This window comes from Tachysurus fulvidraco, chromosome 20 (assembly GCF_022655615.1).
Source record: "Tachysurus fulvidraco isolate hzauxx_2018 chromosome 20, HZAU_PFXX_2.0, whole genome shotgun sequence".
NCBI classification, from domain to species: Eukaryota; Metazoa; Chordata; class Actinopteri; order Siluriformes; family Bagridae; genus Tachysurus; species Tachysurus fulvidraco.
Window position 1 is genome coordinate 20,897,672 of NC_062537.1, and position 14,873 is coordinate 20,912,544.

The following is a 14,873-nucleotide window of genomic DNA, read 5'->3' on the forward strand; positions in this document are numbered from 1 at the left end:
GAATCACCTGATTCTCACCTGATCTCTCACACGAGTTTGTAGTCTGAGAACAGCACACAGGGAAAAGATGCTGTTTGGTACAGTGTTTGTTTCAGCACTCACATGTGTGTGTGTGTGTGTGTGTGTGTCTCTTCCCTCTCTCTCTCTCAGTGAGCAGAGACGCAGCTCCTTCAGCACCGCCGGGAAACACCGAGCCGAGTTCCTGGTTGGAGACGGAACAGAGAGCGACCCGAACCGGGACATTGAGCTGGAGCTTTGTGCTCTACACGTGGACGACTTGGAACCAGCAGGGATCCAGTCAGAGGTCAGTGCTACAGAGAGTTCACTAACACACTCGTGTGTGTGTGTGTGTGTGATGTTTCTAATTTATTAGGATGCCTTTAAAAATATCCAGATGTCTGTAATCTTCCTGCTGCAGAGATGCACGCCTAGTTTTTTATTATTATTTATTATTATTGTTATTATTAAACCCAGACCCTGATGTCATGGTCATGTGACCTATCAATGGTGCACAGAAAAAATGAGGGGAAAAAGTGTTGTTGCTTTAAATAACGTCTCTGAAGAGAGAATATGATCGAGAAGAACACGGCTTAATGTTAGAGATGATTTTGTCTTGTTGTTCCTGAGGTGTGTTGAGTCGTGGTTTGATGAATCGTACTCGTGTCTGTAGATTTATCCTGTCGTGATGAAACACTGCTGTTATATTTACTGTGTGTTTTGTTTCCTTGTGATCAGGTATCTTTGGAGCCTCGGTGTGAACATCACCTCTCGGGTGTGTTCGGCGATGCGGGCGGAAGCTCACGGACAGCACAGTCGTTACCTGAGCACATGGACGCACATTTACTGAAGAAGATGGCCTTTAGGTGAGCTGAGCGTATTATTATTAGGGATTTAAAACACTTTGAATGTATTCTAGGTGTTTATTTTGTACATGTTGTGACCCAGAGAGAAGGGGTTTATGGGTAAGTTGTTTTTTGTAGATGAGCGTTTAGTCCCTGATCACTTAAAGGTGCGGTCTCTGTTGTTTTGAAAGCCAATGTCGACATATAAAATCACCAAAACAAACACACCCCGATCCCAAACGGGTCCCACCCCTGTATCGATAGCTCCGCCCACACATATTTACGTAACCCAGGCGACTAACAGAAAGAAACGTGTCTTTATCATAGCTGAAGGGAAGAACAATACGATTGTAGATAAACAAACAAGCAAAAATGCCACACAAGCATAATGATGTAAAGGACAAAGGCATATATTAGTTCTGTGTAACAAAGCAAAACCAACGTTACTCACCTATCGAGAAGGAAAAAAGCGCCTCGGCGTCTTAAGTAAAGTCGGCCACATATTCACAGGTCGGAGTTTCCCGAGTCGATAACTCCTGAGCTAAACGCTGTTACTACACAAAAGGCGGTTGTAGCTGCCTCTCTACATTACTACGATAGAAAAGAGGTGTTATTTGTGTAGTAACAGCGTTTAGCTCAGGAGTTATTGACTCGGGGAAACTCCAACCTGTGAATATGTGGCCAACTTCCTGCTCCTTCAGTTCTCTCCAGCGCTGGAAAGCTGATCCTATATTAACACGTCCTACTTCTTGCCTTATCGTAAGTCTTTCTTTGTTTTTATCCTCCATGTCGATGTTAAACCCGATTTCTGCTAATGTCACACATGCGCACCGAACACTCTCTCCGCCCATATCGACAAGCCCCGCCCCTTTCTGCTCATTGGCCATGGCCGTAAATCCCGGGGAGGACAGTGGGGACTTGAGAAGGCTGAGAAAAAAAATTTACTTGAAAAATCTATGTATGTATACCTAAATAATTGTGTAATTGTGGACAGAACAGTATGAGCGTACACTTGTATAAATTGCCTGTGATGTTCTGCCCTTTCAGTCTAACACTGTCCTTTCCCTTCATCTTACAGGAAGTCCCTCTCCCCCGGGGGCCTGAACGCTGGAGGTCTCACCGCGGGGAGTCTGGTGATGAAGACGGGTTCACCGAGACATCCAGGAGACTCCACCGGACCGAACCCTGGACCTGAGATGATTCTGAATGGGAGCTAAAAAAAAAAAAAAAAAGTCATGTCTCTTGGCACTGATCCACGTCTATTTTTTTATATTATAAAGCCTTTGCTTCCCAAATTTAATTCCAAATATCTGATAATCGTACGTCAACCCTCCTTTTTCTTTTTTTTTTTTTTTTCCTCCTTCTCTCTCTCTCCCTTCCTAAAGACTCAAATTTAAAAAGAATATGCATTAGGCTTTTTATATTTCTGCGGATTGCGTCCACACGTCATCTCAGGTTCACCGGGCTGCCGATCGGATTCCTCCGACTACACTTCCACTGATGATGATGATGAAGGTGTTGATGAGTTTGTTCTACTGCACTTCCTGTCTGTAGGTTTCTGTGTTTCTGCTACACGTTTACAGTGAGTGAGAGAGAGAAGCCTGGTGCTCAGTGAAGTCTGTACAGCTCCTACGTCCTGCTGCAGACCGAATGACTCGGCTACATGCCTGAAAACCTGAGGGGGGTCTTTTAGGTTTATGTTTTTTTAATGAATTGAATGTGCAAATGCCTATGAAGTGATATAAGGTCTCTCTCTTTCCTCCTGTCTCTCTCTCTCTCTCTCTCTCTCTGCCTTGACTCGTGTCCTAAACGCATCGACGTTCGTCTCATGCTGTCCCATAACCTGAGACGCTAAAAAAAAGGGGCATGTTTTATGCTTTTAGGACCTTTTTTTTTCCCCTTCACTTTTCTCAATTCCAGACAAGAAGAAATGAATTTCTCAGAGGAATCAGCGTCAGCTTGATATAAACGCTATGTTTTGCAGCCTGTTAAACGTATCGCATTGAACGATACGACGCACGCCGTCGTATCAGCCGCACCGAATACAGCACCGTATATAAACCTTAAAAATACTTCGGTTAATGATCTTTAGCTGAAATGCTGATAGCTTGATAGATAATCGTCAGGGAATGCAGGACGTGTAGTGGGCGGGGCTTGTTCTGTATCTGCTCACTATGCGTTCTGTCCGGTTCTCTCACGCTGGTGGTGTTCGACAGTCCGTCTCTGTAACGATCTGACTTTCGCATCATGAGATCGCTCTGAGCTTGGAATCGGTTTGTCCGGGAAACTTCAGCTAGACAAATTAGACAAATATATATATATATATACATGTAATATATAGTGTTCTAGTGGACACACAGAAGTAATAAACCAGGTCACGCTGCTCGACCGTGCTTCAGCTTGGTGTCCAGCGCTACTTTCGCGGGGGGAGGGGGGGGGAGGGGAGTAGAGTAAACACCCCTGTCCGATCCTCATGTTTGAATGCGACATCGCTGCTAACTTCCGTGAAGTTGTGTGCCGAAGTATTTTGTATCAGGAATCTCTCTTTTTTTTTTTTTTCCTTTTGTTTTGGTCACTGGAATTAAACCGAACCTCCGGCTCTGTATTTCCTGTTTAAGCTGGAGGTCGATGGAGCGCTGGGTGATGAGCAGATCTCCTGAAACGGGTCGTCGGCATCGTCTTCTGCAGTCTCGTGCACTGAACCGTTTTTCTTTCTCGCCGTCCTTCACTCGGACGACGGCGAGATCGGGGCACTTTGTGTTACGCCGCGTTAAAGTTAACGTCTCCTATTTATAATAGGGTCGGTTTCGAGTTAATGTAATGTGGATGCAGGAATGCGGTAGGGCTTTTTGCCTAATATACTGCCACCTTTTTTTGTTAGACTTTACACCGGTTTTAAGGTAACTGGTGTCCCAGTGTTGAATTTTAATGCCTGTGTGCGTGTTTTATTAAAATATATTTAACCTCGTTTCTCTTCTTATTTTGGCCAAGATTTAATATCTAGACTTTAACGTGTTAAGCTCTAGATAGTTGTCCGTGTTGCACGACTGAAAACACTTCAGTACAATAGTGTGTGCAACAACAATTAAAGTATATATATAAAAAAACGGATGCGGGCGAATATTTGTACAGCAGCTGTAGCTGCATTTTTAATTTTTTTAGACACTTTTTTTTTTTTTTTTTTAAGCTATAAAATAATGTATGGTTTGTTAGAGATCAGGCAAGATGATTACTATTATGATTTTTTTTCCTGGTTTCACTGCTACAGACTGGGTTTTATTGGATTTGTTACAGCTTCTAATATTCAGCCTTCTCTAATCTCAGCATGAGGTTTTTTTTATTGTTGGATTTATTCAGCGTAGGTTTCTGTTTATCCTCTTACTGTGATTTGTGATGGATCGGCTCAGCTCTGAGTCTCACCTGCACGCTGCTTTTATATCAATAGTGTGTGTGTGTGTGTGTGTGTGTGTGTGTGCGAGATCTTCCTCCCTGTGCTGGTACTGTTATATACTGGATATTAAATCAGTTTATCACAATTCTGAACAAGTCCAGAGAGGATTAAATAACATAAATAACCCAGAACCACTCAGTTCATCCCAAGACATTACTGACGGTTATAAATAATAATAGACGACTCCATAAATTGTGTGTAAAGTTTAATCTTTATTCGGTTATGTTTTAAGAGATGATGGTAGGATCTATATCACGAAAAACGTGAATTTATTTCCCATATGTTGAGTTTATGGCTCGTTCTTTTAAAAGTAAACCACAGTCGTGATCAATAGACTTTTGGCTGCTTTCAAGCTGGTCTTGTGTTATCGGTTCCCGTAGAGCCGGAAACGTAAACGCGATCGTTTTTATTCGGTAGATTAGTGTTCTATAAGGCAAGCATGTGATCATTTCCCCCTTCATCGCAAGCCTCTCTGGACCTTTTGCACGTACAATAGTTTACTTCTGAGGATCGCTGGTCGTGATCGTGTGCGTTCTCACCGGGCGTGTAAATTTATACGTCCCTGACAGCAGCTAATGTTGAATATTTTTACGTCTGTATTAGACATTTCCTTTGCAAATCTATTGTTCGATTTAACTGTAAATGAAATAAAAGATGGTACGCATCCATCAGTTTATACAGACGCTGCCATCATATAGATGGAGTTTTACTGCAGTTTTATGATCAGCTATATTTAAATACATAGATATTTATCAGACATTCTTAAAAAGAAGTTATCTTTTGGTAGAAAATAAACTGTATTTTGATGCACTGAACAGATTCGCTGTTTCGTATCTTTGCTGTTTGTGGTTTTGTACCTTTGCAAAGATCTGAGCTGCTCTAAAGCCCTTGCTGATGAAAAGGTTATTAAAGGTCATTGTGTAACTGCATGCTGAGATAATAAAACGAATTTGTCCTCAACGATGTTGTTCATGCTCATGATTTATGATCACTGAAAATTAAGTATGGGAGGTTTTTAAGTGAGTCACATCATTTAGATCAGCTTACCAAAAAGAGTCGACTCTTTTGGCTACAAATGGTGTGATTTGTCTTATGGCTGTAATCGTTGCGTGAAATCTAACTCTACCTTTAAATAAAGAAAACATCACTGAATGATAATTTGGGAAATCTGTAGAACTTCCCTCATACTGAATTATGGAGACGAACATGAGTCATACTGTATCTCGTTCGTGTTCACTCGAGAGAATCGACTCTCAAACTCGCGCACGACAAAACTAAAAGGTCAAATTTGCACTCTAGGAGCTGGAATAATAGAATTCCGGTTAAATAAATTAAAGATTTATATGTTTAACAATCTGGCATTTTATGTCACTGAGACAAATTGTATACAAAATACCAATATAAACGAGTCACATTCGAATCGGCTCTCAACATCCATTCAAAGAACCGATGATTCAAATAACTGATTCAAAGAACCGATTCTGTCAAGAACGATGCATTACTATTTTTTTAATAATGCAGGCGTATTTTGATGTTTATTTACAATTAAAATTGCGTTACTAGGACACTGTTATTTGAGGCAACTGCGAATATGAAGTCATGACGTTTAAACTACTCTGAACCAGAAGATTTACATGTCCTGTATTTGTCAGGCACGGTATTTGAACCCCAAACCGAACAGCGTCGTCGCTACAGCGAGAAAACTTGTATATTACATCCTCCTGCTGTATCCACGCCTTAGCAGAAAATCCGCTGTGCGCATGCGCAAGCACAAAGGTTTGCGCATGCGCACTACCCGCGGCGCTGGGTTGTGTTTACGGCTCTGATGCTGGTCTGTGCCATGTTCTGTCAAAGCCCTGTGGAATAAAAACAAAAAAAGTCTTTTTGGAAAACAGGTACGATTGACTTTATCTTGAATTTAAAGCACGAGTGCACCGTTAATAATTTATTCAATGCTTTTTTTTGCTGCATGTAAACGGGAGCTAAATCTGTGAGATTGTGTTGTTAGCTTGTAGGCTAACAGACGCTTACTTAGTGCGCGAGATGATATTTGTCATACCCGTATTCCGTCTCATTCTGCTTTCTCGTGCTAGGATTGGCTGCCTGATCAGACTCGAGCGCAGCCTACCAATCAGAACAAAGAAGAGTGATAAAATGCGCCAATTCTAGAGCAGGAGGCGGGATTTGTTCAGAATACAGGTAGGAATCAGAATAACGCAGTTTGCTAGCGATTCTCCGCCTGTCAGTAATATTATTAACAAATACTCGAATTCCGAACGTATTTGTCATAAAGTCGTTTGAGACAGCTTCTAAATTCCACACATCTGAAAAGTGTGTTTGTCGTGGCGCTTGTATGAGATATAAAATGTACAATTTTAGTGTATGTACAATAAAATAAATCTCTCTGCTACACAGCCTAGCTAGCTCGATTAGCTTTATGTCTCAGCACCAGTTGTAGATCAGTGTGACAAATTTCGTTTCTCTCAAAAAAATTGTATAACTATATTTTCTGCAGAATTGTATTTTTTTTATTTGCGGAATATGTGTTAATTTGAACGATTCAGCGGTAAATCTGTTAGACGTGAGCGCGAGCCCAACCCAGCCTCACAGACACTACTGACGGGAAAACGAACGCACGCGCACGTACAAACACTGTGTGTGTATATGTGTGTGTGTGTGTATATATGTATATATATATATTTGTGTGTGTGTGTGTGTGCGCACGCGCATTGACCGTCTATTGTCGCACGTGCGACTGGAATAAAGCAGATAAATAATATTAATTTGTTTAACAACATTATTATTGTATTAATCCTGCACAGATATGTAATAATTTGGAGCTAGAGATGTGACACGTGTATATCACGTGTCACACGTAGCTATATATTGGACTGGTAAACAAACTCTAATGTCCATCAGTGTGTAGGTTGTGTATGTATCTCTCTTAATATGATTATAATTCCACATCATTACAGTGTAAAAGACACACTGACGTCAATTTATTAAGAATTTTATAGCATCATGTCTACATTTGTTTGTCGAACTGATTTGCACTTTTTGTTAGGATTGTTAGATTTCTTTAATATTTATAGTTGAATTGTCATTTCTCCAAATACCAAATACAAGCCTGTGCAGGTATCCGTTGCGATGCTCGGTGTTCCAGCTCGTCTACTTGAATTACAAAATTGTGCTGAACAGTGTGCATACTGTGTATTATAGTGACGTGACATACGGCTAAGTACTGTGACCGGTACTCAGAATTCGTTCTCTGCATTTAACCCATCTAAAGTGCACACACACAGCAGTGAACACACACACAGCAGTGAACACACACACACACACACACACACACAGAGACCGTGAACACACACCCGGAGCAGTGGGCAGCCATTTATGCTGCGGTGCCCGGAGAGCAGTTGGGGGGGGTTCGGTGCCTTCCTCAAGGGCACCTCAGTCGTAGCCGTCCAGAGACTCGAACCCACAACCATAGGGTTAGGAGTCAAACTCTCTAACCATTAGGCCACGACTTCCCCATTTTATACATTACATTGTGCATAAATATACGATTCTGAACAAAGCGGGTATGAGTAAACATTTATACACTCTTATCACGTTAAATAAGATTAGGATGAAATAAATGCAATTACAATATGTAAAAAATAAAATCTTTACACAAGACAGTAAAATGGAGTTGTAACCAACGAACGGTGCAAAGGGAAACGGGCGAATGTCACCCAGTAGTTTTGATGTCACAGAACTTGAGCAAGGTGGATGAACAGATTTCTCAGATCCCTCTTCCCTTTCCCCTCCGTTTTACATGCGTTGTATCGTCACAGTAACCGCACAGCTCGTTAACTCGAAATAAAATCTCGGTGTGTGCTCGATTGATCGAATTTAGAAAAGAAAGCTATATTTATTAGAGATGCCACAGAAATAGTTTAGAAAGAGAAAAAGGAATTTTTTTGAAGGAAGATTAAACAGCAGTTTTATCCTGATGGTGAAAGAAAATGATGTGTTCAGCATCAGAGCGGTGAAAAGCTTTGCCATCGTTAGACAACCGACCAGTAAAACGATGATACAGAAAATGTTTTTAACTCCTGTTTCCTTCTCATGATGCTTCAGGGAGTTTTCCCTTTCAGGGAGTTTTACGAGTTGTATGCTTGGTGGTTGCCCATCACAGTGTTTTTGCGTTTCTCCCCATCATCAGCTGACTGTAATGAGGCATGATCTCTTCACCTAATAGAGAAACAAAACAAAGCCTAGTTTGACTAATAACTGTTACAGCTGTATTGTGTTTATGTTTAAACTTGTCCGGGTGGTTAAGAGAACAGGCGATTGTTCTTAGCGCCAAGGGCACACACACATACACACTCCGGTACACACAGAGCAAATCTAGTTACGGTGTACAAATACTTCCCAGTGTCCGATAATACACACTTTTATTTTCTTGTCAGATTGTAGAACAAGTTCCCTGGTGTGTGAGGAACTGAAAAATCAGGCTTTATCGAACTTCTAATAAGTTATCTAAAAAAATCTCATCAAGTTCCTGAATCATATCAAAGGTTATCGTAGGAAACGTACGTGCTGTAATGGTGACGTAAATAGACACCGAAGTCTCAATCGTGTGACACCAGAATGAGGGACTTATTTATTGAATATTCATGAGATGGTGGGTTATAAACATTATAATGCCAGTAGAGGTGTACTCTGAAGAAAGGTGTCTTGTGGATTATTCAGTATGTTTGTAGGTTAATTTGTGTGTTTGCTGATCCAATATTCTCCAACTAGTCCAGGCACTCAAAATGATTTGATTTAATGGTGTTTTTGAGTTCTCACTGGTGTAGTTGGTGTATGAACGGACATGAGCCTGGGTTTGATACAACTACATGCAATAAACTACAATAGCAGTAGACTTTTCTGAGAATGTTGCAGATACCTTGAGTATCTTTACACCTACTTGCACAAGGCTTGCGTCATGTATCACCCCCGGTATCAGACCAGTAAGTGACTACAGTATCGGACCCGTACTCGACACCGGCATTGATCCGTTTCTTGCTGAGTGTCACTGCACTTGTGTGGTGAGAGACACGGTTCAGAGTTGTCCAGAAAGAATCTGAGGCTGTGAGGAAGTGAGTGTGTGAGTGAGTGTGTGAGTGAGTGTGTGAGTGAGTGTGTGAGTGAGTGTGTGAGTGAGTGTGTGAGTGAGTGTGTGAGTGAGTGTGTGAGTGAGTGTGTGAGTGAGTGTGTGAGTGTGTGAGTGTGTGAGTGAGTGTGTGAGTGTGTGAGTGTGTGAGTGTGTGAGTGTGTGAGTGTGTGTGAGAGAGAGACGGGTCAGTGTCTGAATAGCAGAGCTTGTTGAACAATCTATCCTCTGCCTAGCAAGTGATTTAGAGACAAAACAGATCTGTTACACAACACCAGCGCTTACACTTAATAACCCCTCTCTCTCTCTCTGTCTCTCTCTCTCCCTGTTTCCCTCTGCCTCTCTCTGCCCCCCCCCCCCCCCAATAGGTCTAACTTAATGTGCTCAGATGCTTGGGCAATATTTTCAGGCCGATTCTCATACAGGGCTTTAAATCAAAGGAGCTCATTAGAATATTAGGCACCGCCCATAAGGTCAGATCTCACAAGTGGTTGTGATATAAAGATGGACAATGGACGGGAAAGGCTGTTGCTCGGACCATTTGTGTAACAAGGCTGCCGTTATTGTAATAGCTCATGTATGAAACATCAGACCAGACTGTGTGTGTATGTGTGTGTGTGTGTATTTGTGTGGGCATGACCCGGTCTGTGTGTTAGGCGAGAACACAACACTATACACAGGCACAAAGACAAAGCCACAGCCTGCCATTCACTTCCTGTCCCTTTCTAACATTTTCACACTCGTTATTAAAATTTATTTCCTCGCGTGTGTTTTGTATTTGTTGTGTGCATGCACATTTTTTCTAACATGGTTTAGTGTATTAGTCCTTTTACAGAGATCGTATTCAGTGTGACGTTCACATCCACAGGAAGGTAAACAGGGGTGTGATCAGACACGAACGGATACCCAGCTTTAAAGGTGCGGTCCATGATCTCTGAAAGCCAATGTTGACATTTGAAATTACCAAAACAAACACGCCCCTAACCCAAACGGGTCCCACCCCTGTATCGATAGCTCCGCCCACACATACACACGTAACCCAGGCGACTAACAGAAAGAAACGTGTCTTTATCATAGCTGAAGGGAAGAACAATACGATTGTAGATAATCAGTTCTCTCCAGCGCTGGAAAGCTGATCCTATATTAACACGTCCTACTTCTTGTCCTTATCGTAAGTCTTTCTTCACTTCCTTTGTTTGTTTTTATCCTCTATGTCAATGTTAAAACCGCTTTCTGCTAACGTCACACACGCGCACTGAACACTCTATCCGCCCATATCGACAATACCCGCCCCTTTCTGTTCATTGGCTACACGTTAGTCCTGTTTTTGTTTTGTTAGTCGGCCCAACTCAGTTTCCTGAAGCGTTTCTCAAACATCATGCACCGGGTTTAAGTCTAAAATGTTTCCTGTTCCAGAAGCTGTTCAACTAATGTTTGTTTAATCTTATCAGGAAACGTCAGGGTGAGTTTTGTTCTGGGATATAAAGCAAATTAATTTTAACACGTAACACTTATACATGAATACTCAGTGTATCTTATTTATCAGTTAAATATAGCTTAATAATATAGATACATATCAGAACATACTGTAAGCCTGCTTACAGTGGAGGTTATTTTGACTTTGGCGATAAATATATCGAATAATCTCAGGTCCTTTTTTCACCCGGTCACTTCGTGTGTGTTCTCTGATCCGATAGCTATCTGATTTGTTAAAACTGTCCCATTTACATCAGGCCACACAAATGCGTCTCGGCGAATCGGATGTCGATTCGATCTTTCTAGTCCCGCCCAAAATGCAAATCTATGTCACCTCATTTCCGGGGTAATTGAAACAGAACACACTTTGGTGTACGCGGTTTTCAGAACGCGATCAAAAAGAAGACGAAAAAACTGGTTACGACGTTTATGCTACAAAAAACAGCGTTTACTGTTTGCTGCGTTTTCGCTGGCGGCAGCAACGCGTTTTAAGCCCCGACGAGACGCCTGGGTGAAAGATCACCTGCGAGTGACGTACTTCCGTTTGGGAGGAGTATAGCGCTGATGTATGTGGCTCGAACAACCACATTCATTTACACCTGTCCAGTTTCATCTGAAACGCGTCCCAGACCACCTCCTGAAGGGGTTTGTACCATCGGGTTTATATCCGTCTCCAAAACGTTTCGGAGGGCATTTAGACCTGGTCTTTTTACCATCGGGTAGATATCTGATCACAGAAAACACAGGAAGTGACCAGGTGTAAAAAGCTCCTTAGTTATCAGAAGTGAGCTTGTGTGATGATTTCAGTAGTAACAACTCGTTTACAGGGTCTTGTGCAGTGGAACCTCCATAAATGGATTTAAAATAAAAAAAACATGCGTATTGCGATGTTTTCTGTAAGGAGACTTTTTTTTTTTTTTGAAGGACTCTCCAGTGTCAGCATTTGGAGCAGTGCATCACTTTATGAGCCTAAGAACATTTAGTCAGAACTTTTCTAGGAGGCTAAGAACATGCAGTCGTCCAAGGAGAACCATTTTAGGAGCCTTGGAACCCTTATGCCCCTTTTCCACCGAGGCAGTTCGAGTGCTGGTTCGGAGCCAGAGCCTAATTTGGAACCAGTTCTTTCTGTTTCGACCGCCAAAGCACAGGCTCCGAACCAGGAAAAGTGGTTCTTAAGTAGCACCAAAACGTTGCTGGTCTAGACTTAAGAACCGCTTGCGTCAGGAGCTGTGGGCGGGGCTACTGTTAGCACATTTGATAATGTACCTTAAGTATACTAATGTTTAATACACTTTTACTTTACTGCGATATGATACATTATCAGCACACATGATAGTAGGTAGCTACATGCTAAGGCTAACGTTTTTTCTGTGTTAACGATAAAATAATGTTATGTACTTTATCGATTACAACCTCCATTTATACAGATTACACGGAGCCGCACGTACACGTTTTATTCGCCGCGTTCGGATGCCGATGTAGCTTCGCAAAGCCATGAGCATTAACAGTAAAGTAACATCCACCATTGTTGTTGTGTTTGTGTTTTTCGCTGCTGCGCTAACGTCGCTGTTTAACGTGACACGTATACAGTGACGTCACACTCGGCGCTTTGATGGCTCTCTAGCCGGTGGAAAGGCAAACCGGTTCTTAGAAGGTCCGCCCGTGGAACCAACTTTGAACGAGCACTAACTCTGAATCAGCACCCGGTTCTTTCCGCTGGAAAAGAGGCATTAGTGAACCATGTATAGTCCTTTAAAAAGGCTAAAACATTCATTCCTCCAAGACAAACCCTTTAAGGAGCCGAACGACGTTTAGTTATTTAAGGAGAAGGAACCTGTACAGGGGGAAAGTCGTACTGTAACTTCTTATTGTCCAACATCTCCAGCACAGCGGAGTTTACTTCACTTTATACGTTACTCGAGAACGTTGTACGAAGCTGTAGTTGTTTTTAATTTTGTTTGTTTTGTTGACTTTTGAAGAGAATAAAGAAAGACAGATGAGGTTTATTGAGCATTAAGACTTGCTCAATTCGGATATTTTGCTCAGATCTGATTTTTTTTGTTTGGCTGTTCACATTAACTTTTAAAATGTGGCCTATATCGGAAACCAGTGTGAACCGTTTGCTGTTTCGATCTGACCCCCATGCGCAAACGAACAATAACGATGAGGTCACACGCGGCACGCCATCGCGCTAAAGTTGCCGAGGTTATGGAGGAAGTAAGCATTTTCGCTTTTCTTTCTAAATGTGTGTGTGACGGCAGCACAGAGACACGGTGTTCTGAAAAATTTCGGATGTCGAGGGCGACTTTTGATTATTTGATCCATTTTGTAGGCGTGGCCACGTTCGTGTGCGTACTCGCCGCCGCATAATTGTGACGAATGTCGATGTAGATCGACGTAAAAGTCGCATCAAATCCGCCTCGGGTGTTCACACTGCGGCCACGTTTGGGTCTGATTCAGGACCACATATGGAAGTGGTCTGAATCTGATTTGAAAAAAATCAGATCTGGGCCACTTTTACCTGCAGTGTGAACGGGGCTTAAAACACTTATTGTTTTTTTTTATTTATTTGCCCTTTCAGTCACCCCTCGTATACATTAAAAGTCCTTTATAATCACGTGTTCACTTGTGTTCTGTTTCTCATCGTTTGCAGGAAAACTGTGCCAAATACATCATGTGCTTTTTGTTGAACTTTCCTGCTCTACTGGTCTGTTTGATTTCTCCTTGTGTCTGATCTCACTTTCTCTTTTCTATTTCTCTTTTTGTTCCTGGTTTTATTTCATTCTAATACAGTGTGAGAAACGTCGTGAGCGTGTCGGTGAAGTCGACTAAAACTGATAATGTTTTGGTTGTTTGTCTGAAATAAATGCTGATGAACTAAAACCCAGCTTCGTATTTACATAATCGTGTCCCTGCAGGTGAACCGGCAGCTCCTCTGTCTCTTTATTTTCATATTGCTATGGAAGTATGTGTGTGTGTGTGTGTATATGTGTGTGTGTGTGTGTATGAGAGCGCACACATTCTTTGCATGTTATTTATTTCAGATGGTTGTAGACAATCACATTCTGTCAATAAGTCTTTAGCTCCTGTTAAATATACCTGAGAGTTTACTTCCTTTTTTTCCTCCTAATAACGTCAGTGTGTATATAGCTTGTGTGTAGTGTGGTGTGGTGTGTATGTATGTGTGGTGTGGTGTGTATGTATGTGTGGTGTGGAGTGTGTGTGAGTGGTGTGGTGTGTGTGTGTGAGTGGTGTGGTGTGTGCATGTACATAGTGTGTTTGAGTTTGTGACTGTGCAAGTCTCTCTCACTCATCTTCTACCGCTTATCTGAACTTCTCGGGTCACGGGGAGCCTGTGCCTATCTCAGGCGTCATCGGGCATCGAGGCAGGATACACCCTGAACGGAGTGCCAACCCATCACAGGGCACACACACACTCTCATTCACTCACACACTCACACACTACAGATAATTTTCCAGAGATGCCAATCAACCTACCATGCATGTCTTTGGACCGGGGGAGGAAACCGGAGTACCCGGAGGAAACCCCCGAGGCACGGGGAGAACATGCAAACTCCACACACACAAGGTGGAGGTGGGAATCGAACCCCCAAACCCAGGAGGTGTGAGGCGAACGTTCTAACCACTAAGCCACCGTGTCCCCCAGTGCCAGTCAATAAGACAATAATAATTTGAGAACTTCTCATATAGACACTTAAATGTATAAATGTTTTAAGGATAAAGATAAAAAGTTTTTGTTAAGGTTTTGAGAACCAGCAGCACTTTTACACTCAGCAGCACTTTGTGTATGAAGTGAACTCATAACACGTCCTTTATCTCCTTCTGTTTCTGTTTACAGGTGATTCAGATCACTGAGCGTCATTCATGACTGCGTCCGGCTCGGTGTAGCAGTCATGGATGACATGGCCTCTGTGGGGAAGATTAGTGCCTCCTCTGACTC

General features: G+C 42.1%; 1 protein-coding gene across 2 annotated transcripts in view; it reads left to right on the forward strand.

Moving 5' to 3' along the window:
* Nucleotides 1-5,253, forward strand: part of rc3h2 (ring finger and CCCH-type domains 2) — a 31,060-nt gene extending 25,807 nt beyond the window's left edge. For both annotated transcript variants that reach the window (XM_047804829.1, XM_047804831.1), the window contains exons 17-19: nucleotides 151-304; nucleotides 736-863; nucleotides 1,921-5,253. In XM_047804829.1, coding sequence (XP_047660785.1) covers nucleotides 151-304; nucleotides 736-863; nucleotides 1,921-2,059 — 421 coding nt within the window. In that variant the 3' untranslated portion in view covers nucleotides 2,060-5,253. The remainder of the gene's footprint in view (nucleotides 1-150; nucleotides 305-735; nucleotides 864-1,920) is intronic.
* The last annotated feature ends 9,620 nt before the right edge of the window (nucleotides 5,254-14,873 follow it).